The 25161-nt window shown below is 41.7% G+C and overlaps 1 protein-coding gene across 1 annotated transcript in view; it reads left to right on the forward strand.

Annotated features, from left to right (window-relative positions):
* The window catches only part of CLVS1 (clavesin 1), a 149391-nt gene that overhangs the window by 102003 nt on the left and 22227 nt on the right, over positions 1–25161 (forward strand). Inside the window, exons 3-4 of the mRNA XM_061123373.1 lie at positions 16462–16572; positions 21038–21273. Of these exons, the coding sequence (XP_060979356.1) occupies positions 16462–16572; positions 21038–21273 (347 nt within the window). The remainder of the gene's footprint in view (positions 1–16461; positions 16573–21037; positions 21274–25161) is intronic.

A 25161-nucleotide genomic window follows, 5' to 3' on the forward strand; every position in this document is an offset into this window, starting at 1 on the left:
TGGCATCTTCATTTCACCAGGAGATCAGCACTATGGGAGAGGAATGATTCTTTAATGATGGATCTGCCGGTTGCAGAAAGTAGTGGGGATTAACTCTCACTGCTGAGTTAACACCCGCGTAAGTCACAGCAGACTCACTTGCTGAGAAGGCCGACTTTGGATTTTTTTTTTGGTGTGAATTTGAATTCATTTAATCCTAACTTTGGGAAGCCTCAATAATAAGCAAGAAAAAGAAAAGCTAAAAGACGAATATCAGTTACGCGCTGGGGTCTGTGGCATGTGTGTGTGTGTAAGGGTCAAGAGAGAACAAAATAAGAACTTTTACCCTGATTTAATATTCAATTACAGAACTAGAGTTAATGGATAAAATGTTAACATAAAATTAAGTACAAAGGAGGATAACATTATAACACTGAATAAGATCCCTGGAGTGTTATTCCTCAAATAGAAGATTACCATTTCTTAAGTCAGAAGTCCAAGGAAGGCCTGTGATGAGGACAGCAAATTTGAATTGTGCTGATACAAAAAGACACATTTTAGGACTTCCCTGACAGTCCGTGATTAAGACTCTGTTCTTCCAATACAGGGAGTGCAGGTCTGATCCCCGGTCAGGGAACTAAAATCCCACAATGCCATGGAACATAGCCAAAACAAACCAAAAAACACAACTATTTATTTATTTTTTTTCAATTATTTTTATTAGTTGGAGGCTAATTACTTCACAACATTGCAGTGGGTTTTGTCATACATTGACATGAATCAGTCATGGAGTTACATGTATTCCCCATCCTGATCCCCCCCTCCCACCTCCCTCTCCACCCAATTCCTCTGGGTCTTCCCAGTGCACCAGGCCCGAGCACTTGTCTCATGCATCCCACCTGGGCTGGTGATCTGTTTCACCATAGATAATATACATGCTGTTCTCTCGAAACATCCCCCCCTCGCCTTCTCCCACAGAGTCCAAAAGTCTGTTCTGTACATCTGTGTCTCTTTTTCTGTTTTGCATATAGGGTTATCATTACCATCTTTCTAAATTCCATATATATGTGTTAGTATACTGTAATGATCTTTATCTTTCTGGCTTACTTCACTCTGTATAATGGGCTCCAGTTTCATCCATCTCATTAGGACTGGTTCAAATGAATTCTTTTTAACGGCTGAGTAATATTCCATGGTGTATATGTACCACGGCTTCCTTATCCATTCATCTGCTGATGGGCATCTAGGTTGCTTCCATGTCCTGGCTATTATAAACAGTGCTTCAATGAACATTGGGGTGCACGTGTCTCTTTCAGCTCTGGTTTCCTCAGTGTGTATGCCCAGGAGTGGTATTGCTATTTAATCCCTTTGGGGCTGATTGAGATGTTCTGTAATGGTCAGATGATCCCTGATGACATCATCCTGGAGCTGTGTGTGTGTGTGTGTGTGTGTGTGTGTGTGTGTGATATCATTAAAAGAATTTTCTTGAAGATAATAGGAGCCTCTGGAAGCCTCTAATCTGAAATAGAATATCTTATTGGTGTAATTTTCAATAAATATGGTGGTTTTTGCTGGTATAAACTATAAAATCCTTGTAAGAATTTGTGTTACTAATAAAAAAACAGGAAAACCATTTTCCCCAAGGTATTTTATAATGATGGAGGTAGGAAATGTCCAATTTTATCAGTAACAATCCTCTCTCACTTGGCCCTTAAATTCCTGAAGATTCTCACAGTTGAGTTAAAAGCATGAGCTGTAGAATTTAAAATCTAACAGATCCTATTAGTGAGATGTTATTTTCTCTGGGATCATTTTTTTTTTTTTTAAACTATCCCTGGGACTTCCCTGGTGGTCCAGTGATTAAGACTTTCCCTTCCAATGCAGGGGATGAAGGTTCGATCCCTGATCAGGGAATTAAGATCCCACATGCCTTGGGGTTGGGGCCAAAAAACCAAAACATAAAAAAGAAGCAGTGTTGCAACAAATTCAGTTAAGACTTTAAAAAAAAACCTGTCCCTGTAAGTGGCTTCATCCATGGTAAAAATCACTCAATTTTTTATAATGGTTACATTTACTAGAGAGCTGATTGTGATTTTTAAGTTGTGCTCTTAAAACGGCATTCAAGCTAATGCAACATATAAACAAGTGTATAAAACTCTTGTAAAGTCTGTATAACTGCCAAAATTCTTTTGCGGATGTCTTTATGAATCATAAAAATGTGAATACATGATCTCTAGAGATGCTTAAATCGAATGCTGAATTTCACAGCACCATTTGGGTAGTTGTAGCTGTGGTAGGATTTAGCGAGAATTTCCTTTGGATAGTAGAGTAGGTGGCTACAAGATGAAATAGGGCCCATTCCACGTGACAGACAGATGAGTTTAAAAAAGAAGTGTATGAGCTAGTTTTTCAAAGAAAAGAAAAGAAAATTCCCCCAGATCAATAATTTACCCTCCACGTTCAAGGTTTATTTTTTGTTTATTTACTGAGCGAAGCGGCCATCATATATAGGCAGTAAAAAGCAGTCCTCTCTGAGTGTGTGAAATGAGACTTGGGCTTTGTTCAGGTCCCACCTGACTGATTCTGGGTTCCCAGGCCACAGTGATCTGCTAGTTATCTCCATGGGTTCTGCCATCATCAGCGCCCTGCTCTCAAGATGACACCAAATCAGGGCTTAACATGGTCCCATTTAAAGAAAACAGTCTGCTCTCTCCTAACCTCAGACAAACATAGGTACACTTGGTTTTACTAAGAGAATGAAAGTTTAGTTTTTATCTGCTGCTCCTGGTTAGGCAGCTTTCCTGAGCATGGATTCTCCTTGCACAAGGAGCTCATGGGTTGGGGCTTTGTGCATTCTTGGGTTCCCCAGTATTCTAGGGTGTGAGTCCTTCATTTCCAGTCACATGCAAGAGAGAAAAAGAGCATGGAAGAGTCACATGTAATTTGAGTCTGAAAGTGGTGAATCTTACTTCCACCTACATTCCAGTCTCCAGAACTTAGTCGTATGCTTTACCTTATAACAGGTGGGGATGGGAAAAGTAGTTTAGCCAAGCTCCGAGTTGGAGGAGATCAGGGAACTGATGAGTTCCACCAACTCCATCACAAGGAGGAAGGAGCATACCACAAACAAATGTTGTGGCTTTGTCCTAACAGAATCCTCCCTGCTGTTTATTTTGGAGATGAGTTATTGGTAGTTTTTGATATGGAAAAGAGCTGTGTATTTAATGATTAGAAAATCAAGTGTGTTCAAACACAAGAAAATTTCCAGCTGACTCACATCTCCTGCAGAATGAGGCTGTGTTAAAATGATAACTGTGCTAATGCAATGCTCCCTAATAAGGCAGGACCAGTCCGGTTCAACTTTAAAACTTCCGGAGTGCTCATTAGGAATGCTTGTTCATTTTGTCCTAATGACAACTGTAATTCTTTACATGACAGCACTCTCAGACCATGAGAATGGTCCTCTTGTAAAGATCATGTGAAGTGCTCACAGCTAATGCAAGATTAAGGAATTTTAGCTAGGATTTGAAGTTTATACTTTGAAATGTTTGTTTTATCTCAATTAGTAAGCTTATGCAGCTTTAAGACCCCTATGAAGATTACCCCCAGCCCAAATTTTGCTGATATATAGTTTATGTGAAAATATGGTAGGAGATACAAGCTTCAACTATAGGAACTGACAGTTCTATCTCTTAGAAGAGTCTCTTAGTAAGAGACTGACAGTTCAGTCTCTTACTTGATATGTCAACTTGGGCAAGTTTTTAACTACTCTAATAAGACTATGCTTCCTCTTCTGTAAAACTGGGATCATATAGATACATATATTAATATTATACTTATATAAGATTGTAAAGAGTATGATATGAGATAACGTGTATAAAATTTCCTGGTAGATACTAAGTGCTCAATTTTTAGCTATTACATTACCTTTGTTGATTTTAATGTTTTCACTTAAATTAGAATATATCTATTAAGACTTTAATATCTTGTTACACTTATTACAAGCTTGGTTACAGACCAAATTTATTTGTGTGGTTAAAAGTTAAACATTTGCCAAAAGATTTGCTTTGATGATCTCTGTGTTCCTTCCACCATGCTGCTTTCTTTAAGAGACATCATAGTTTTGCGAGTCTCAGGACTAAAGGATGAAGAACATCATACCTTCTGGCATTGATTTCTTGGGCAAATCAGTAATTCAAGCAATCTAGATTTCTTCATAAATTTGCTTTAAAATAACGAGTCAGTATCATCTATTTACCACATAAGGGCCCCGAGAGAAATGTGAAGATGAAGTATTGGGTACTTACCATAATGTATTTGCTGTTTAATAGTCAAATATAAGCCCTTTTAAAGGTCAGTGTGGTTAGAGGAGCAGGAGTTATTTTTATGGCAAATTAAGTTTCCTTTGGTTGAGCTCTCTTCATTCATTCTGGAGCTATTTCTCTACTCTTCTCCAGTAGCATACTGGGCACCTACCGACCTGGGGAGTTCATCTTTCAGTATTGTATCTTTTCCCTTTTCATACTGTCCATGGGGTTCTCAAGGCAAGAATACTGAAGTGTTTTGCCGTTCCCTTCTCCAGGGGACCACGCTTTGTCAGAACTTTCCACCACAACCTCTCTGTCTTGCATGGCCCTACACAGCATGGCTCATAGTTCATTGAGTTAGACAAGGCTGTGGTCCATGCCATCAGTTTGATTAGTTTTCTGGGATTGTGGTTTTCATTCTGTCTGCCCTCTGAGGGATAAGGATAAGAAGCTTATGGAAACTTCCTGATGGGAGGGACTGGCTGTTTGGGTGGGACCATGCTCAGTAAATCTGTAATCCAATTTTCTGTTGATGGTTAGGGCTGTGTTCTCTCCCTGTTGTTTGGCCTAAGGCCACACTATGGTGGGGGTAATGACACCTCCTTCAAAAGGGCTTATGCCAGCACTGTTGTATTCAGTGCCCGTGACCCTGTAGCAGGCCACTGTCAACCCACGCTTCCACTGGAGACTCCTGGACACTCACAGGCAAGTCTGGGTCAGTCTCTTGTGGGGCCACTGCTGCTTTCTCCTGGGTCCTGGTGCACACAAAGTTTTGTTTGTGCCCTCTAAGAGACTGTTTCCCCAGTTCTGTGGAAGTTGTGTAAGCAAATCCCACTGGCCTCCAAGGTCAAATTCTCGGGGATTTTCAGTCCCTTTGCTGGATCCTCAGGTTGGAAAATCTGTTGTGGGTCCTAGAACTTTCGTAACAGTGTGAGAACTGCTCTGGTATAATTGTTCTCCAGTTTGTGGGTTGTCCACTCAGTGGCTCAATGGTGGGGCTGATGGCAACCTCTTCCAAGGGAACTTACACCACATGCCAGGCCTCCCAGGTCTGGCTGCAGCCAGAGTCCCTGTCCCTGAGGCAGGCCACTGCTGACCCTTGCCACCGCAAGAGACACTCAAACACTCAAAGGCAGGTCTGGCTCAGTGCACAGTCTCTGGAGTGCACAAGGTTTTGTTTGAGCCCTCCGAGCATCTCCTTTCATACTGTCCATGTGGTTCTCAAGGCAAGAATACTGCAGTGGTTTGCCATTCCCTTCTCCAGGGGACCACATTTTGTCAGAACTCTCCACCATGACCTGTCTGTCTTGGGTGGCCCTACATGGCATGGCTCATAGTTTCATTGAATTAGACAAGGCTGTGGTCCATGCCATCAGTTTGATTAGTTTTCTGGGATTGTGGTTTTCATTCTGTCTGCCCTCTGACAGAGAAGGATGAGAAGCTCATGGAAGCTTCCTGATGGGAGAAATGACACCACCCTTATGGCAGAAAGTGATGAGGAACTAAGGAGCCTCCTGATGAAAGTGAAAGAGGAGAGTGAAAAAGTTGGCTTAAAGCTCAACATTCAGAAAACAAGATCATGGCATCTGGTCCCATCACTTCATGGCAAGTAGATGGGAAAACAATGGAGTCAGTGAGAGACTACTTTTTTTTTTTGGCTCCAAAATCACTGCAGCCATGGTGCAGTGCATGGTGACTGCAGCCATGAAATTAAAAGGCGCTTGCTACTTGGAAGAAAAGCTATGACCAGCCTAAACAGCCTATTAAAGAGCAGAGACTTGACTTTATCTACAAAGGTCCATCTAGCCAAGGCTATGGTTTTTCCAGTGGTCATGTATGGATGTGAGAGTTGGACTATAAAGAAAGCTGAATGCCAAAGAATTGATGCTTTTGAACTGTGTTGTTGGAAAAGACTCTTGAGAGTCCCTTGAACTGCAAGAAGGTCCAATGAGTCCATCCTAAAAGAAATCAGTCCTGAATATTCATTGGAAACACTGATGCTGAAGCTGAAGCTCCAATACTTTGGCCACCTGATGTGATGAACTGACTGATTGGAAAAGACCCTGATGCTGGGAAAGATTGAAGTTGGGAGGAGAAGGGGATGACAGAGGATGATATGGTTGGATGACATCACCGACTCAATGGACATGAGTTTGAGTAAGCTCTGGGAGTTGGTGATGGACAGGCAAGCCTGGCATGCTACAGTCCATGGGGTCACAAAGAGTCACAGACGACTGAGTGACTGAACTGACTGACTAACTTTGCTGAGTTCAGCTCTGCTGATGCAGACTGGCCAGGCTGGATGTATGTGCTGTCTCCCCCTTCTCTCCTCCCAATGGTCACCTCCTTGAGGACAGTCACCTCCTTGGACACCTTACCTGGCCAGCAAAGAGATTGACAGAACCCAGGAAGAAAGCAGTCCTCCTATTTGGAGCCCTATTAAGTATGAAATTTTAGAAATATAGTTGATTTTCTAAAAACTTGTCTACCACGTGTGAGGTAGAAATTAGGGTAACCTTTAGGCAGATGTTCTACTTTTAATGTCACAAATATCTTTGGTCTGTAACTAAGCTTGTAATAAGTAAGTGCACTAAGATATTAAAGTCTTAATAGATATATTGTAATTTAAGAGAAAACATTAACATCAATAGAGGTACTTTAATAGCTAAGAATTGAACACTTAGTATCTACCAGGAAATTTTTATATATCTTATATCACACTCATTATTTTTTTAATTTATTTTTTAATTGGAAGAAGATTGCTTTACAATGTTGTGTTGGTCTCTGCCATACAAGAACAAGAATCAGCCACAATGACACATATATATCCCCTCCTTCTTGAACACCCTTTAAATTTTAGTCACATTTTCTGTTGTCTTGGCAAAAATTTGATAGGCACATACCATGAGATAGATAATTTTTAATCTGATTCCCTTCCTTCCTTCCTCTCTCCTTTCCTTCCTTTAAATTATTATTATTTTTTTTAATTCTTGAAATAGAGATTATCTACTCAAGCTCATTCTTAGGAAACAGTGGGGCTAGGAAAAACGTAGGGATTCCTGATGGCAAATAAACCCTTGAAGACTCTCAAACATAGTCACATACATTTATTAATCACAAAATCTTTGGTTAGCTCTTTATAGAAAGCTTTCTTATTTGGCATCTGCAGGATTTTCAGCCTTCCCTGATCTCCACCTCTGGCTTTCTATACAGTTTATTAGCTCTGTTCTAGGAAACTATTGTAGGGCTTCCCAGGTGGCACTAGTGGTAAAGAATCTATCTGCCAATGCAGCAGACCCAGGTTCGGTCCCTGGGTTGGGAAGATCCCCTGAAGCAGGAAATGGCAACCCACTCCAGTCTTCTTGCCTGGACAATCCACGGACAGAGGAGCCTGGTGGGCTAGAGTCCATAAGGTCACAGAGAGTTGGACACAACTGAGTGATTGAGCACACAGACACAGGAAATGACCATAAACCACAGAAGCTAACCTCTGAGTTCTGTGTCTTTCTCTCACACGAAGGGTCTCTATTTCCCTGTCTCTCCCACTGGATGATAGATGAATTAGAGACAGGAGTAGGTCTGTATTCCTGTACCCTCGCATTTCATTCATAAGAGGAGCTCAGTAACTGCCGGTGAACTATTGAGCAGGACTGAATAGAAATGAAAAGATCAGCAAGGAACATGGCATCAGTTGTAGCCAGGGAAGTTTCTGGGCTTGATCTGCTCTCTGGGCTGGTGTGACAGAGGCCAGTTTTGCCTATTCTGTTTAGAATAATTGCCAAAAGATTATAATGGTTCTAGGATCTGCAGAGAAAGAATTTCAATCTCTCGCATGTCCTGTTCTGAACCTGCATAAAGAGCCCAAGCCCTTCCTACCCCGAAGAGAACACTGAGTCGGTACATCTTCTCAGAAATCAATGATGCGTTCCAGGGACATTTTTGGTCTTTGTTGTCTAGTCATTAGGTTATGTCCGACTCTTTTGCAACCCCCATGGACTGTTCATGGGATTTTCCAAGCAAGAATACTGGAGTGCATTGCCATTTCCATCTCCAGGAACGTATATTCAAAGAAAATTCATAGTCCATAGTCAGTGGAGCTATTGCTCAGTGGCTTCCCTGATAAACACATTCTGTTCTCTCTCCTACTTGCAACTGATGTATGTAAAGCATTTGGTGTGTACTTGCTATGGCATGAGGTCTCCATTTCCTTGCAAACAGGTGGATATGTGACTTTCACACTAATGAGTACCACGTGGTGTAATATAAACCCATCACCATGAAATATAGCATTTTTAGAAGGCTCTCTTGCATCAGTGAAGCCCATTTATGTTGCTCAAAATGTTTTTATCTGTCTGCTTTGATGTGGGAAATGGGCATCATTAGTAGGACATGCATGCACTGAAGAGATAAATCCTAACTCCATGCTCATTTCTTCATGGTGCTTGCAGACCCACATATGTGCAGTTTTATGAATGAAAGGAGACGCTCAGAGCTACCAAAGGGGAGGAGGCAGACACTCTGAAAGACAGCTCCCATGCTCATCATCTCTCTTTTCTTCTTTGCCTTTGGGTTTCAGAGGAATTTTAATAGATGTTGGGAGGGTATTTGTGAATTTGAGTGGTCCTATTCCAATTTCCACATAAGAGCAGTAGAAGGAGGAGGATGGGAGAGGGGGCAGACAGGGTGAGCAGAGCTCACCAAGCCTCTCAGGGCACTGTGATTTTGAGGTCAAGCATGTCTTGAACCCTGTTGGAAGTATGTTAGCCTGCAGGCATTTCAAACTTTAGCCATTCACATGAGCAAGTACTTCATTATCTAGCAGGAAACTCGGCCAACTACCACCTGTAACATCTATGTCTGAACATCAAAGAAATAGAGAGGAAACAGTTTTGCCTCTATGACGTTGCTCCTCAATCCTGATCAAACACGAGAAAAGGCAGCTGAGTGATGTTTGAAGAGTGCCAGTGTGAAAATAAAGTACCCATTTAAACATGAAGGGTATTTCTAATGGATTGCAAGAATCACTTAACGCTGTCCAAGACTCCAAAAGAAAATTAAGAAGAGCCTCTTAGAATGTGCTTCAGTATCGTTGTTTTTCAGTCATTCAGTCATGTCTGACTCTTTGCAACCCCATCAACTGCAGCACGCCAGGCTCCTCGGTCCTTCACTCTTTCCTGGAGTTTGCTCACTCATGCCCATTGAGTCAGTGATGCTATCTAACTATCTCATCCTCCTTCTCCTTTTGTCTTCAATCTTTCCCAGCATCAGGGTCTTTTCCAATGAGTCTACTCTTCTCATCAAGGACCACAATATTGGGGCTTCAGCTTCAGCATCAGTCCTTCCAATGAATAGTCAAGGTTGAGATTTCCTTTAGGATTGACTGGTTTGATCTCTTTACAATCCAAGGGACTCTCAAGAGTCTTCTGCAACACCACAATTCAGAAGCATCACTTCTTCAGAACTCCTCCTTCTTTTTGGTCCAACTCTAACATTTTTTGTTTAACGTTTCACATAAGGCAGAAAAGATCAGCCTTAGCAATGTTTCTACTATGCTTAAGAAAATGGTGGCTACTATTTGGGGGAGTTTGAAATATTCACAGTAATCACATTTTAAATTTTTGTTTTGAAGTAATTGTAGACCTACATGCAGTTCTAAGAGATAATATAGAGACATCCCATATAACCTTTATTTAGTTTTCCCTACTGGCAACATCTTGCAGAACTACGGAGCTATATCACAACCAGTATATTGAGGACACAGTCCAGTGATTGAACATTTTCATCACCACAAGGATCTCTCTTGTTACCCTTTAATCCATCAAACAGGGCATTATCAGTTATTGTCTCCCTGGGAATTCCTTCCGGGGAGTTGACCTTGATTCTTTAGTTAGCCTCAGTCCTGAGTTCAATGGTTGTTCCCCTAGCCCACATTCTGGATCAGGAAGATCCCCTGGAGGAGGGGACAGCAACCCGCTCCAGTAATCTTGCTTGGAGAATTCCACGGAGAGAGGAGCCTGGCAGGCTACAGTCAATGGTGTCACAAAGAGTCGGACACGACTCAGTGACTAACACTTACTTACCTTATCCTCCCTTGACCCACATACCTGACACTTCATTGAAAGAGTTGTACCTCGTCCATGTTGCTGTGACTCTGATTCATTCTCTTATTTTCCACAATAAAAACAAACCCATTTCTAATACTTAATCCACTGTTAGGTTTACAAAAAATAGAATGTACAGTAGAACCTCCTCTGTCTTCTCTTTCCTAGTTGAGTTTATCCCACTCAACTAACTTTCCCAAATTCTTAAAGAAATTTTTTCCTACATGTTCAAACCTATTTCTTATTACCCCATCACTTTCTTGGTCACTGGCTCCTGCTTCCTTCAAGTCAGTGTTACTCTACTTTCTACTCTCTCTGGCATCAGATACTTATTTTAATAACACTCAAAGGTGATGCTATTTATCTGATAAAGGGAAATAAGGTAGATGGATAAGAATAGCCTTCTCTGAGTTTTCAAAAAGCAAAGAGGGAATCCTGACCTCAGACTTTCACGTCATTCATTGAATCAGTGTTCCATTTAAGAGGGATTTCAAGGTAGCACTCTTTGAATGTGGAGTTAGAATGCCTTGGGGACTGGTTTGAAAGATATGCTTGTTACTTTGTCCAGTATGAACATGTATTTGTGTGACTTGAGGGCTAGAGGAAGGATTGATTATAGTGATGTTAGCACTCCAAGCTACCTCTTGTGTCACTACAATTCTGAAGAAAAATGTTAGAGAGGCATGACTGTAAATATTTAAAAAGGACACCAAGGAACACAAACCTGACCTCAGCAACTTAGGGTGTAACTAGAGCTTAGGCAGAGAAAGTGGGAAAAGGAGTCAAAATCCTAGAAATCTGTGACAATGATGATTTATGCCAAGTGCTTTAAGGAATATAATCCAGTGTTTGTCCTGTAGGCATACAATAATATGTATGTGCTGAATTGAAGAGGTATAAGGTCTAAACTGATTTTGAGTGAAAAATTAAAGACACTAAATCAGTCATTAGAGAAAGGCAATTTTCTGTTTTCCCCTCTATTCTGTAAACTCTAATGTTTATTATTTGATACTGATTATCTGATATTATTTCACAAGCATAAAGTAGACCATCAATTAAGTCCAATGTAAAAAAAATATTATCCCATTTAGAAAGAAAGTAGGGGGCTTCCCTGGTGGTCCAGTGGCTAAGACTCCACACTCCCAATTCAGGGGGCCCAAGTTTGAACCCCTGGTCAGGGAACTAGATGCCACTTGTTGTAACTAAAAATTCTGCATGCAGATGAAGATTAAAGATCCCACATGCTGCAACTAAGACCCGGTGCAGCCAAATAAGTAATAAATAAATAAATAATGAAGGAAGTGAAGGAAAGGAAAGGAGAGCTTGGGTAATCATTAGTGCTGTTCATCAACACTTGTGGTTTTTACTGGCCAGAGGTAGAATTCTACCTCTTGATTCCCTAGAACACAGGCACGTATTTGGCCTGTAAATCTGACAGCTGAAGCATGTCACTTCTGGCCACCAGCCTTAAGAGCAAAGATGTGATCCCCACATGGATTCTCAGCATGATGAGCAGTGCTACTCCACACAGGGAGGCTGTGTCCTAGGCTGAGAGCAAATCAAGTCAGCTTCTGCCAACCCAGCAAGGATATTTCATGTGAGGGAGAAATACGTCTTTACAGTTTTCAGTGATAAAGAGCAGGGGATGTGTGTTACTAAAACATAACATAGGCTGTCCTGAACGTTAGAAAATTGTAAGAGTATGACTTTCGCAGTGGGATGGTAGGTGTTTCTTCTTTTCTTATTTCTTTTTGTATTTTCTAATTTTTTCAATAATGCTTTTTAAATCTATTTTGTACTTTTCTAGAATGGGTAAATTTTTTGTAATAAGGAAATATTTAATCTAAAATAAACTGAGGGAAAAATAAGTTTTATGATTTGAATATATTTACAATTTGAAATATTATATTTTACTGATAAATGCATGAAATGCACAAAAATTAATGATATTTTCTTTTGTTGTTGTTGTGCCAGTTGGGTTATCCTAACACTTATGCATAGATTGAGAAGTGTTTGAGACCAGAAAATGATGTTATAAGATACTTAAAATGTGTAACCAGAGATAGAGGAAATCATGCTATGTGGATGATGACAAGCACACCTGCAAAACAAATTTTAAAATTCACAAATCATGAGTTCCCTAACAGCAAGGAATCAAAACTGCTCTTTTTTCCCAAGAATCTAATGATTGATGCCATTTTCTTGAACCTGGAGTATGTTTTTGGAGCATAGAGTTTAGTTGCCAAGAACTCAAAAAACAAAATGTTATACTGTCATAGTATCAAAGTTTACTGTCTTTAGATAAGTCTGCTCCAGCCCCTAAGAAATGCACCTCTGTGAGGGTGGTGGATCCCTTGGGCTCCTGGGAGACATTTGTGAGACAGACTATTTCTCCTTTATTTGTGGTTTACTGATGAGATTAGGCAAAATGAGTAACAATGATGGGCATTGCATAAAAGATGGTTGTGTTTGTTAATTTTTTCTTCCCTCACTTTTCCCTGTGCATAATACACTCACACACACACAACACACACCCCATTATGAATAATGCAGTCGGGCTCATTCAAGGATACTAGGAACATTTGCACATTAACCTTATTACACAAATGGGCTTTCCAGGTGGCGCTAGTGGTAAAGAACCCACTCCAGGTCAAGAACTCCTGTCAATGCAGGAGACACAAGAGACATAGGTTTGATCCCTGAGTTGGGAAGATCCCCTGGAGCAGGAAATGGCACCCCACTCCAGCATTCTCCCATGGACAGAGGAGCCTGTTGGGTCACAGTCCAAGGGGTCACAAAGTTGGACACAACTGAGTGACTGAGCACACTCATTGCACAGAGGGCCTTCATTTGAGTTTTATAGAAGGGACCTGAAAAAAAATGAGCCTGTGTCAAAACCTCAAAATCAAGGCATAGGATTTTACATGCATTACTGTACATATTTCTTTGCCAACCTGAATGAGAAGTCAACCTCAATAAAATCCTACACATTCAAGAAGGTAGACTCGAAACCAGGATGGATCCACAGACAACTGGCAGGTCTCAGCTCTGTGTTTTTTCTTTCAGTTTCTTCTGAAGACAGTGTTGCTGTCTTTGAGAACTGAGTTTCTGTAGACTAAAATTAAGACTCTAGATTTTTTTTAAAGGTTAGTATTTTCTTTGAGATTTTACCTAGTGCCTCTGCAGTATTATTTACAGGGTTTTCTTCCATTTTACCAAACTAGAAATTTAATAAATAGACTCTCAAGAGAAATACAAACCTTCTTACTGGCCGTATTGTTACCGAAAGAATGTGTGTGGTTTGGCTGCTCACTGCTTAAAAGCCAATAAACAGGCCAGGTTGGTGGAAAGGAAATTTTGCTTTATTTCAGATGCTGGCAAATGGAGGGAAGGGTGACAGACATTTGTCCAAAAGCCTACTCCTTCCACCCCCACCAGTGGCAAACAGTGGGGCAAGAGCTTTTATCGACAGAAGGAGGGGTGCTACATGCAGAAATAGCAGTCAGCTCCGACAGTCATCTTCAAATTGGTCATGGGTGGTCTGACCAGCATCATCTTGGTTGTTTTAGGCAGAGTTAATCTTCAGTTAATCTTCAGTTCTGGGATCCATTTGTTCCATCTCTTTATGGCCAATTCTAGGAATTGAGGCAGCTCATGTCCTGGGCACAGTGTGGTTATCTTGTAGTTAACTTCTCCACCTGATGTTTGAGTTTCTACAAGACAGCTCACAGAATATGGCTCAGAATATTATCTATAGCCCTGGAGAAAGAACTAAAGGTCCTTGACTATGTTTAATGACCATATTATCATTAGTCTCCTTGGACTATTTTCCTTTGTTTCTGCATTTCTCACTTTTCTGATTAAACTTATATTTTAACTGAAATTTTCCACAAACAAAAGGCAAGCAGAGGACATGGTGGGGGGCAAGGACCATAGGATACTGCTTCCTTTCACAACTGAAAAAGATTCTAAAACCCTGGTTTACAGATAAACCCTTTACATTCATTCTTCTTCTACAGCCCCAGAACCCATGTGTAGCATGTAAGACAATGAATTACAGTTATTTTTAGTTCTGAATTAACAAGCTCAAGAGGCCCCAAAAGACTGAGGTTATTGCTTAGCACTCATTGCAAAGAAAAAACTTCTGGGAAAGGTCTTTCTCTTTAAGAAACCAGTGAATTTTTAGATCCCAAGCTGCACCTAAAAGAGAAAAGAAACTCTTATTAAGAACTTCTACCTTGTTGAATTTACACTTGAAATAGTGTGCAATCTTGACAAATGTACAAATGGGTATAAACAGTCTTTTCACCCTTACCTGGTGGTTGTCATTAAGTTTTCAAAAGATAGAATAAAGGAAAGAAAAAATACACAAAGAGCCGCAAAACAAAGACCTTTTATTGAAATTGTCTAGTTTAAGCTTTAAAATACTACTTTGTACTCTGTAAAATGTCTGAGTGTGTGCTGAGTCACTTCAGTCATGTCCAACTCTGAAGGCTTATATGCGAGCTAAGTTGCTTCAGGCGTGTCTACATCTTTGCAACCCAATGGATTGCAGCCCACCAGGCTCATCTGTCCCTGGGATTCTCCAGGCAAGAACACTGGAGTGGGTTGCCATGCCCTCCTCCAGGGGATCTTCCTGACCCAGGGATCAAACCCAATCTCTTGTGTCTCCTGCACTGGCAGGCGGGTCCATTACCACTTGGGCCACCTGGGAAGCCTGTAAAATGTCTAGAAATAGAGGCAAAATTATTGTTTGTCTAGATAGAGGCAAAATTATTGTTAAGTTTTTTTTAAAGGTCAACCTTTAAGCACAGTTCCATGTCCTTACATTGGAAACTAGGTCTCAGTGTAGAAAATGCCCTGGGAGCCTATAGACTCAAAGGGTTCTGAAAAAAGTTAATAACTCTCTTTCCTTGTTACTAAAAAAGATCCACACAGGGCATTTCATACACTGCAAGGAGCAGCCAGCGGCCTGAATAGGAGACTTCTGCTTTCACTCCATCTTGCTAACATTCTACAAAGATGTTTGTTGCGGTAAAATTGATAGCCATAATGCTTGGCAATTCGAATCACGTTAGATGTTCCTTCTTTTTTAATTCCATTAACCACAGTGAACGCAATCTTCGGAAGCCCTGCCTCAGGAGCCCAGAACCTGGTGCTGCGGGACTAGCTCAGGGTTCATGGTCAAGGTCCTTTGTTCTGTGGGTCTAATTAGCACCCAGAGCAGCTTCTCAGTTTCTAAGCTTATGCCCTGAGCTGGATTCTAAAATTAGAAACAGTTTTAAAAGTATTTATATTTCCTATATTTAAAAAACTAAATTTTATTTTATAAAAAGCAAATATATATTATATACTTATATAGTACATTATACTAATAATACACCCTTCACGTGTTCATCTGCAGAAAAAGAGGACCTCAGTTAGGGGAGTCTGCTAGCCCATCAATGCGCATGTGTCTGTCCCTGGAGCCTACTGGGGGAGGGTGGGTCCAGGGATGAAATAAGGAGCTAGTTCTGAAATCGGTGAAAAAGAAGCCACAGATGTTGGATGTGGTCAGACTCAAAGTCTTCAGGGAGCTCCAACTCTGAACAGCCTTTGAAATCCTTTTCCACCAGCTTCCTACACAGCTTCCATCACCCAGAAGGTTTGGTTATGGTCATGATCCCTAATCGGGGAGGGCTGGAGCAGGAAAGCAGAGAATGAGGGTAAACAGAGTCATCTTGTAGGGCTTGTGAGAACTGAAGGCTGGCTTCTCTGATGCCATGGAGAATCCCAGCCCCTTCACCATCCAGGCTGCAAATGTCCCAGTGCAGTGTCAGGGATCACATGATTGTGACTCAGAAATGACAGGCATGATGCATAATATCTTAGTTGTGGAGTTGCAGGGGAACACAGACATGATGGGAACAGAGGGAACCTTAACAACAGGAAGGTAGGTGTGTTTCCTCTCTCTTCCACCATTCGCTGATGTTTCAATTCCTGAGAAGCAGCAGGCCCTCTAGCAGGTGGTCCTGCTGGACCCATCTAACCTGTGATGCGTGCTGATCACTGTGTGTTTCTCTTTTTCTACCCAGGACAGCTTTCCTGCCCGCTTTGGAGGAGTCCATTTTGTCAACCAGCCCTGGTACATTCATGCCCTGTACACGCTCATCAAGCCATTCCTTAAAGACAAGACCAGGAAACGGGTAATGAAAACAAAACCCAAAAAGGGGAGGTTCAGAGGGACAACTGCAGAGCCCCTCCACTCAAACTCCCTCTGTCTTTATTTTTCACTGTGGGTTTTGTTTTTTGTTTTTTTTGGCTTTTCTGCAGTCCCTGAGCTTTTGAGCCTCAGCTGGAGGTTTGCAAATGGCCTGGATTTAATCAATAATTTAGTGGCACTGGGTTAGTTTAGAGTCCTGGTGACAAACCAAAGGAAGCATTGAAGGCATGCAAATGCCAGATGCCCCCTTTACAGTAAATGCTTGTGGGAGATGCCAGGTCAAACAGCTTCCTGTTCACCGAATATTTTAAGAACTTACATTTTGTCCTGTGAATGTGTTATCTCTATGAAGAATGTTAATGGTTTGCCTTTTTCCCCGTGACTCTTGGGTCATAGCTGCCAGCTCCATCACCCTTGAGGCCGGGAATGCATTCTTCTTTAGAAATAATAATGCTCACAGGAAAAAGGCTTTTAAAATCTTGATTGCATCAGCTGATGACATTTGGGAAGCCAGCATCCTCCAGCAGATTTCCCACCCGCCCCACCCCCCGCCCCCCCAGCATTCTGATTAGCTGAGAAACCCAGCATTCTTTAACCTCTCTGAATCTCTGTTTCCTCATTTATAAAATGGAAAAACTAACACCTGCATCACAGAGTGCTTGGGGTAATTTTATTAGACACACAGCATAAAGTCATTCTGGTAGGAGAGATTCCGGAACACTCATTTCTCTTTCCTATTTAGCTCTCTTTTCTTATAAGCTTTCTGATTTCAGCTATCACCTAGCTCAGGGACACCACCTCTTAAGGGAGCAAGAGTCAGCCTTACAGCACCTTATATAGGCTGCTGGGCTGCCCAGGTGGCCCTAGTGATAAAGAATCTGTCTGCCAATGCAGGCGACGCAAGAGATATGGGTTCAATCCCTGGATTGGGATGATCCCCTGGGAGAGGGCATGGCAACTCACTCCAGTATTCTTGCATGGAGAATCCCATGGACAAAGGAACCTGGCAGGCTACAGTCCAAAGGGTTGCAAAGATTCAGACACGACCAAAGCAACTTAGCTCGCATATAAGCCTCTATGCCCCAGGGACTCCATCCTGGGGAAGAGCTCAGAGTACTCAGAGGAGAATGATAACGTGGGGGATCCCCCCCCCCCCCACATATACACACTCTGCAGGGTTCCCAACTCCTAAAGCTCAGCTATTTCCAGATCATTAGAAAACATTGCCATAGGGTATGGGATGAAGGGTAATTCTCCTGTCTGCAAATGAGTGTGGAACCTGGGACTAGAATTGACCAGCCTCAGGAGGCAGAGGCATTCTAGGACATTCTGAGATCTGTCTGGGGCTCAGGACGGTGATAAGAGCCAAGAAGTGCCTTGTACGGTTCCCAACATGGCATCGTGCTTCTCACTGGCCTCTTCTACTCAGGAAGGAGCCACAGCATTTCCAACCATCGTGAGTGCTCTGCCCCTGCAGGAAGGGGCTTCCTGGTTCTCTGGGTGCAGAACAGAATCTGACAAATGGGGATTCTGCTTCCTACCTGCTGAGTTCCTTCACTCCACAGTACCCCCAGAGAGAGGGCCAGTTTCAACAATGCTCCTTTTCCTCTGAGAACTGGAAGTTTTGGGTGGGTGCGTGGGTACCAGGACCAGTGTTTAGCTCCAGCTTTTCCACATTTCAAATACTATAATTCCTCTACTGAGACATTCTGCAAAAGCCAGACTATGTGAATTTCTTTCTTTTTTTTTTTAATTTTTATTAGTTGGAGGCTAATTACTTCACAACATTTCAGTGGGTTTTGTCATACATTGACATGAATCAGCCATGGAGTTACATGTATTCCCCATCCCAATTCCCTCTCCGACCTCCTTCTCCACCTGATTCCTCTGGGTCTTCCCAGTGCACCAGGCCCGAGCACTTGTCTCATGCATCCCACCTGGGCTGGTGATCTGTTTCACCATAGATAGTATACATGCTGTTCTTTTGAAATATCCCCCCCTCGCCTTCTCCCACAGAGTCCAAAAGTCTGTTCTGTACATCTGTGTCTCTTTTTCTGTTTTGCATATAAGGTTATCATTACCATCTTTCTAAATTCCATATATATGTGTTAGTATGCTGTAATGTTCTTTATCTTTCTGGCTTACTTCACTCTGTATAATGGGCTCCAGTTTCATCCATCTCATTAGAACTGATTCAAATGAATTCTTTTTAACAGCTGAGTAATATTCCATGGTATATATGTCAGAATATGTGAATTTCTTAAAAAAAAAAAAATTCTTGTTAAAATTCACTCATACCCAACCATTCAGTGTCAGAAAATGTACGTTGTTTCTTGAAGTGCTGCGGTATTCTTGTGAAGAATTTTAGCACTTAGCTTCTTGTCTCCTTCCTCTTTAAATGATGTCATTACATCCCAAGTTAAAATTCAGTAAAACAAGGCAAGGTAGGGAGTAAGGCTCTGCCTTCCAATGCAGGGGCTGCAGGTTTAATCCCTGATCAGGGAACTAAGGTCTCATATGCTGCAGAGTGTAACCTAAATTTAATTTTATAAAAAGCAAATATTTATTATATACTTATATAGTACATTATACAATAATATACACCCTTCAGACATGTTGTGAGTTAGGTTCCAGACCACTGCAAAAAAGCAAGCATCATGAAAAAGCAAATCACATGTATGTCTTTTTTTCTGTTTCCCAGTGTACAAAAAAGTTACATTTACACTATACTATAGTCTATTAAGTGTGCAATAGTATTATGTCTAAAAAAAGTTCAATTAATTAAATTGATTTAAATTAATTTAATTAAAGTAATTGTATTACTTTAATTAAAATACAAAACAACAACAAAAAATTGTAATAGTTATATCAAAGATCACTGATCACAGCTCACCATGGCTAATATAATAATCATGAATGAGTTTGAAATATTAAGAGAATTATCAAAATGTGACAGAGACACAAGGTTTGCTAACACTTTAGAAAAAGGGCACCAATAAACTTGCTTGATGTAAGATTGCCACAGACTTTTGGTTTATAAAAAGTGTAATATCTGTTAAGTATGCAAAGCACAGTAGATAGGGATGCCTGTACTAACAGTTAAACAGTGTAATGTAATACTTATGTGATATATTATTATACTATTTGTAAGTATTTTAAAAATCACAGTTATTCATACATTTCTTCATGGTTAAGTGTGCGCATGTGTGTGTATAATTGATGACCCTGTACTCGGGAACAATTAATGCACATTGAGCCTGCAACATGAAGAAGTGTGGGAATCAATGTCATTATACAGATGCACTTTGAATAAACTTTCAGGAGTCGATTCCTAAATTACAGGCAATGGTAATTATTGACTTGTGGCTTATCCACTTCATGGATTTGTTTGAAAATGTTATTTCGGGGTGTTTTCTCCCCTACAACTAATTATATCACCATCCATTATATGTTTCAAAGATGCAAACTTGTTTGTTGAGGGTATTGGCAAATCCAGACAGAAACAGAAAATTGTTGCAAAAATATCTCACAATAAATTCTCACGTCACAGTTTCCAATTCCATTACTTAAGAAGTGACTGAGATTTTTCCTTGTGCCCACACCACCCTGGGAGCTAGGAGAGTATTAGAAGGGTTTTTAAAAAATGGTCCCTTTACTGAACATCCTGCTCTTCCTATGGGGATTGTTTCACTCTTGAGTAGCTCAGTTGTCCAGCTCTTTTGCCATCCCATAGACTGTAGCCCACCAGGCTCCTCTGTCCATGGGATCACCCAGGCAAGACTACTGGAGTGAGTTGCCATTTCCTTCTCCAGGGGATCTTCCCGACCCAGGGGTGGAACCTGTGTCTCCTGCATTGGCAAGCAGATTCTTTACGACTGAACCACCAGAGAAGCCCTCTCCTATAGGGCAGAAAGACATCAATGAAATCAGAAAATCTTAGAAGTCATCTCACAATGAACAGTTAATTTGGGGAATTGGGGAGAGTCAAGTGGGCAGGTGTCACTGGGGCAGATTGAGGAAGTCTTTGCCACTAGATGTAGGCCTGGGAATGATGGGGAACATTGAGCAGGGTCTAGAGGATGCTTAAGGAGAATAGTGCGATGTGGTGTGCATGAAGCATGATCAGGGGTTTGGAGGATATACATTCCTACTCTTTTCATCTGCAGGGATAATTAAGAGATGACTATATGTGTAAATTTGGACCATGGCCAAAAAATACCCAATTTATTCATGAACTTCATTTTTAAGGACTATTAATTCAGCCCCTCTTCTGAGCAATAAATTAACATTTTATGAAGACTAAGCCACAGACACAAAATTGAATGCCTCTTTAAACTCCATGATCACCAACAATGCATCTACTTTGTCACTGCTAGACTATGTATTAGATTAAACACTTGATCATATGTTTTGGATTTCTTTCCTCGCTAATTATTTTTTCTTTCCAGATTTTCCTGCATGGAAACAACTTAAACAGCCTCCACCAGCTAATACACCCCGAATTTTTGCCATCTGAATTTGGAGGCACCCTTCCTCCTTACGACATGGGAACATGGGCCCGGACGTTGCTCGGTCCTGACTACAGCGATGAAAATGACTACACTCACACTTCCTATAATGCAATGCATGTGAAACACACATCCTCCAATCTGGAGAGAGAGTGCTCACCCAAGCCAATGAAGAGGTAAGGTCTGGGTTAGCAGAGCCTCGCAGGTAAAGCTCAAGAGGCATTTTTGATGTGAGAGCTATTTCGGGTAACACTGGTGACTCAGAAGGTAAAGAATCTGCCTGCAGTGCAGGAGACTCAGTTTCGATCCTTGGGTCAGGAAGAACCCTAGGAGAAGGTAATGTCAACCCACCTCAGTGTTTTGCCTGGAAAATCCCATGGACAGAGGCGCCTGGTGGGCTACAGTCCATGGGGTCACAAAGAGTCAGACACGACTGAGCACGCATGCATTGTGAGTTAAGTAATTGAAGACCTTTATGGGCACAGAACTTGAATAAAATAAATTGCAATACATTCTTAGCTGATTTCACCAAAATTAAAAGTAAATGCGGCTTGGCTAGCTCAGAAATCCTGTCATCCCCATTGTGTGAAAGAAGCAGTAGAAGGCTTGGCCCTCGGTCATGCCGTGATTACAGTTCTGGTCTCGAGGGAGTCTGTTAATTCACACAGAATGAAATGTGGGACCTTTGGGACACATTGGAGGAAAAAGCAACCTGCTAGAAAATGTTGCTATCATCGATGCATTTGGAACCATTTATTGAGCATTTACTTGGCCACAGGCACTGGGAGTACGAAAATGAATAAGAACATAAAAGAAAAGAAAACAGAGAAGAGGGCCTTGGGAAAATCTGCCAAGTAAGACTTCCAGCAACCTGTTTCTACTGTGAGCGACAGCTGAGCTGGACTCTGAAAGATGAGAGTCAGCAGCCCAGGCTTACAGAGGGGGAAGGACAAGACAGACAGAGGTGTGGAGGCTGTGGAGGGGTGGGATATTCTGGTGTGGCAAATTGGTGTGAAAGGTTCAGGGGTGAGAATGGGAAAGAAGTTCTAAAGATGGCTGGTTGCAGGTGGGGAAGTACATTGTATGCTGTAGTCAATAGAAGACCATGAGTGAGGGCTTTTTAAATTGATATACAAATAATGTGTGAGTACTTTCTTATTATAATCAGTAAAGCCTTATTTTACCTTTTCAACCCCTAGTCCCCAATCTCAATCTCTATGCCTCCCCAAAGGAGGAGCTGGACTGGGATGGGCCCTTCCATTCTCTTTTCCATACATTACATATAGCTATACATACCCAGAGAAAATATCCAATATTGCATATTGTGTGGTCTAGTTCAATAGGGCTGCTGTAACAAAGTACTGCAGTCTAAAATGGACTAGGTGCCTTAAATCAGGGGTCCCTAACCGAGTATTGGTCCAGTACTGGTCCATGGCCAAAATACTGGTCCATGGCCTGTTGGGAACCAGGCCACACAGCAGGAGGTGAGCACCAAGCAAGAGAGTGAAACTTCATTTTTATTTACAGCTGCTCCCTATTGTTTCCCATCATCCCCAGATGGGACCATCTATCTGCAGGAAAACAAGCTCAGGTTTTGTATTATGGTGGGTTATATAATTATTTCATCATATATACTGTAAGGGAGCATGTTCAGTTGCTCTGTTGTTTCCATCTCTCTGCGGCCTCATTGACTGTAGTCCACCAGGCTCTTTTGTCCATGGGATTTTCCAGGCAAGAATACTGTGGTACGTTGTCATTTCCTCCTCCAGGGGATCTTCCCAACCCAGGGATCGAAACTGCACCTCTTGTATCTCCTGCATTGGCAAGCAGATTCTTTACCACTAGTGACACCTGGGAAGACCCTATATATCACAATGTAATAATAGAAATAAAATGCGAAATAAATGTAATGTGCTTGAATCATTCTGAAAGCATCCCCTCCTGCCACCCTGGTCCGTAGAAAAACTATCTTACGTGAAACCAGTCCCTGGTGCCAAAGAGGTTGGGGACCACTGCCTTAAACAGTAGAAAGTTATTCTCTCAGAGTATGGAAGCTGCAAGTCCAAGATCAAGGTGTCTACAGGTTGGTGCCTTCTGAGGCCTCTCTCCTTGGCTTGTAGATGGCCATCTTCTCTCTGTGTCTTCACCAGGTTTTCCTTTCATGGATCCGTATCCTAATTTCCTCTTCTAACAAGGACACTAGTCATGTTGGCTTAGGGCCCACCTTATTTGGTCAGTATCTTAATAACCTCCTTAAAGATGCTATCTCCAAATATCGTCGTAGTCTGAGATACTGGGGGCTAGGACGTCAACATACGGATTTGAAGGGGGACAGACGTAGTTTATCTGTCTTTACGTAAGCTCCTTTGGCGTCGGTACTGCTATGTGTAGCTGGTGTTTCAGTGCTGTGCCCTGTTCCAGGAAGTGGGTATATCACAGCGTAGCCATTTCTCTTCTGATGGACTGTTAGATTGTTTCTGAGCTTTTTTCTCTGTTCTAAGCAGGGCTCAATGAACCTTTTTGATGTGCCTCCTTTGTTCTCATGGGAATGATCCTCTGGGTACACGTGGAGCCCTGTAGCTGCTGGGTCAGAGGACTGTGCACCTTAGATTTCTATCACGCTGCCTAGAGACCCTCCAAAATGACCCCCTCCCACAAGGGGTGTGTGAAAATCTCCCTCTCAGACCCATTATAAGTGCTTGATATTAGCAGACTTCACTTTTTTTCTCCTGAGTTATAATTGACATAATGCTTCCAAGGTAGCTCAGTGGGGAAAGAATCTGCCTGCAATGTAGGAGAGGCAGGAGATGCAGGTTTGATCCCGGGGTCGGGAAGATCCCTTGCAGGAGGGCATGCTAACCCGCTCCAGTATTCTTGCCGGTAGAATTCCACGGACAGAGGAGCCTAGCAGGCTACAGACCATGGGGTCACAAAGAGTTGGACATGACTGAGCGACTGACCACTCACAAAGTGTACAATATAATGATTTGACTTACATACAGGATGAAATGATTATCACATACATTTAGTGAACATCCATCATTTCATATAAATACAAAATTAGAGAAATAGAAAAAACTTTGGTTCAGTGTAATGAGAACTCTGAAGACATACTCTCTTAACAACTTTCACATATAACATAAGAGCAATTTTAATTCTATCAATCATATTGTACATTATATCCCTAGAACTTAATTTATCTTTTTGAAAAAATGTTTTATTTATTTATTCAGCAGGGCCAGGTCTTAGTTGTGGCGTGAGAACTCTTGGTTGTGGCTTGTGAGATCTAGTTCCCTGACCAGGGATGGAACTCAGGCCCCCTGCATCTGGAGCATGGAGTCTTAGCCCCCAGAGCACCAGGGAAGTCCCCTTCCTTATAACTGAGAGTTTGTACCTCTTGACCACCTTCATCTAATTTTGCTTCTTTCTACCCACTGCCTCTGGTGACCACAAATCTGATCTCCTTTCCTATGAGTTGTTTGTTTTTGATGAAGTTTTAATCATAAGCCTGATGGGGGGGCAGCCATATGCTATTTTTGTTTTCATTTGTATTTTCCCACCAGACATAGTTAAGCACAGTTTTGTAAGTCTGAGTTTTGTAAGGATCATGGAATTAGCAGAGACGAGGGACTAAAAGCCATCAGCAGGCTGATATAGGGGCTCAGGTGAGAAGATGAGGGTCAGAACTGATGCTGAATCTACAGAAGGACAGCTAAATTCTGGAGAAGTTTGGGGAAGGAGTACTAATGCAAGTTCGTGTGCCTGACACGCAGTGAGGCCAAACAAATGGACACCTTGGAGTTTGGAGCCGAGAAAGGTTTACTGTAGGGTCCTGCAAGGAGACTGGTGGCTCATGCCTAAAAAGCCCTGAGCTCTCCGAAGGGTTTCAGTAAAGCATTTTTAAAAGGCAGGTGGGCACTGAAACAGGTATATTACCATATGTAAAACAGATGACCAGTGCAAGTTCGATGCATGAAGCAGGGCACCCAAAACCGGTGCTCTGGTACAACCCAGCGGGATGGGATGGGGAGGGAGGTGGAGGGGGTTTCAGGATGGGGTGAACA

Source organism: Dama dama, chromosome 21 (genome assembly GCF_033118175.1).
Source record: "Dama dama isolate Ldn47 chromosome 21, ASM3311817v1, whole genome shotgun sequence".
Lineage (NCBI taxonomy): Eukaryota > Metazoa > Chordata > Mammalia > Artiodactyla > Cervidae > Dama > Dama dama.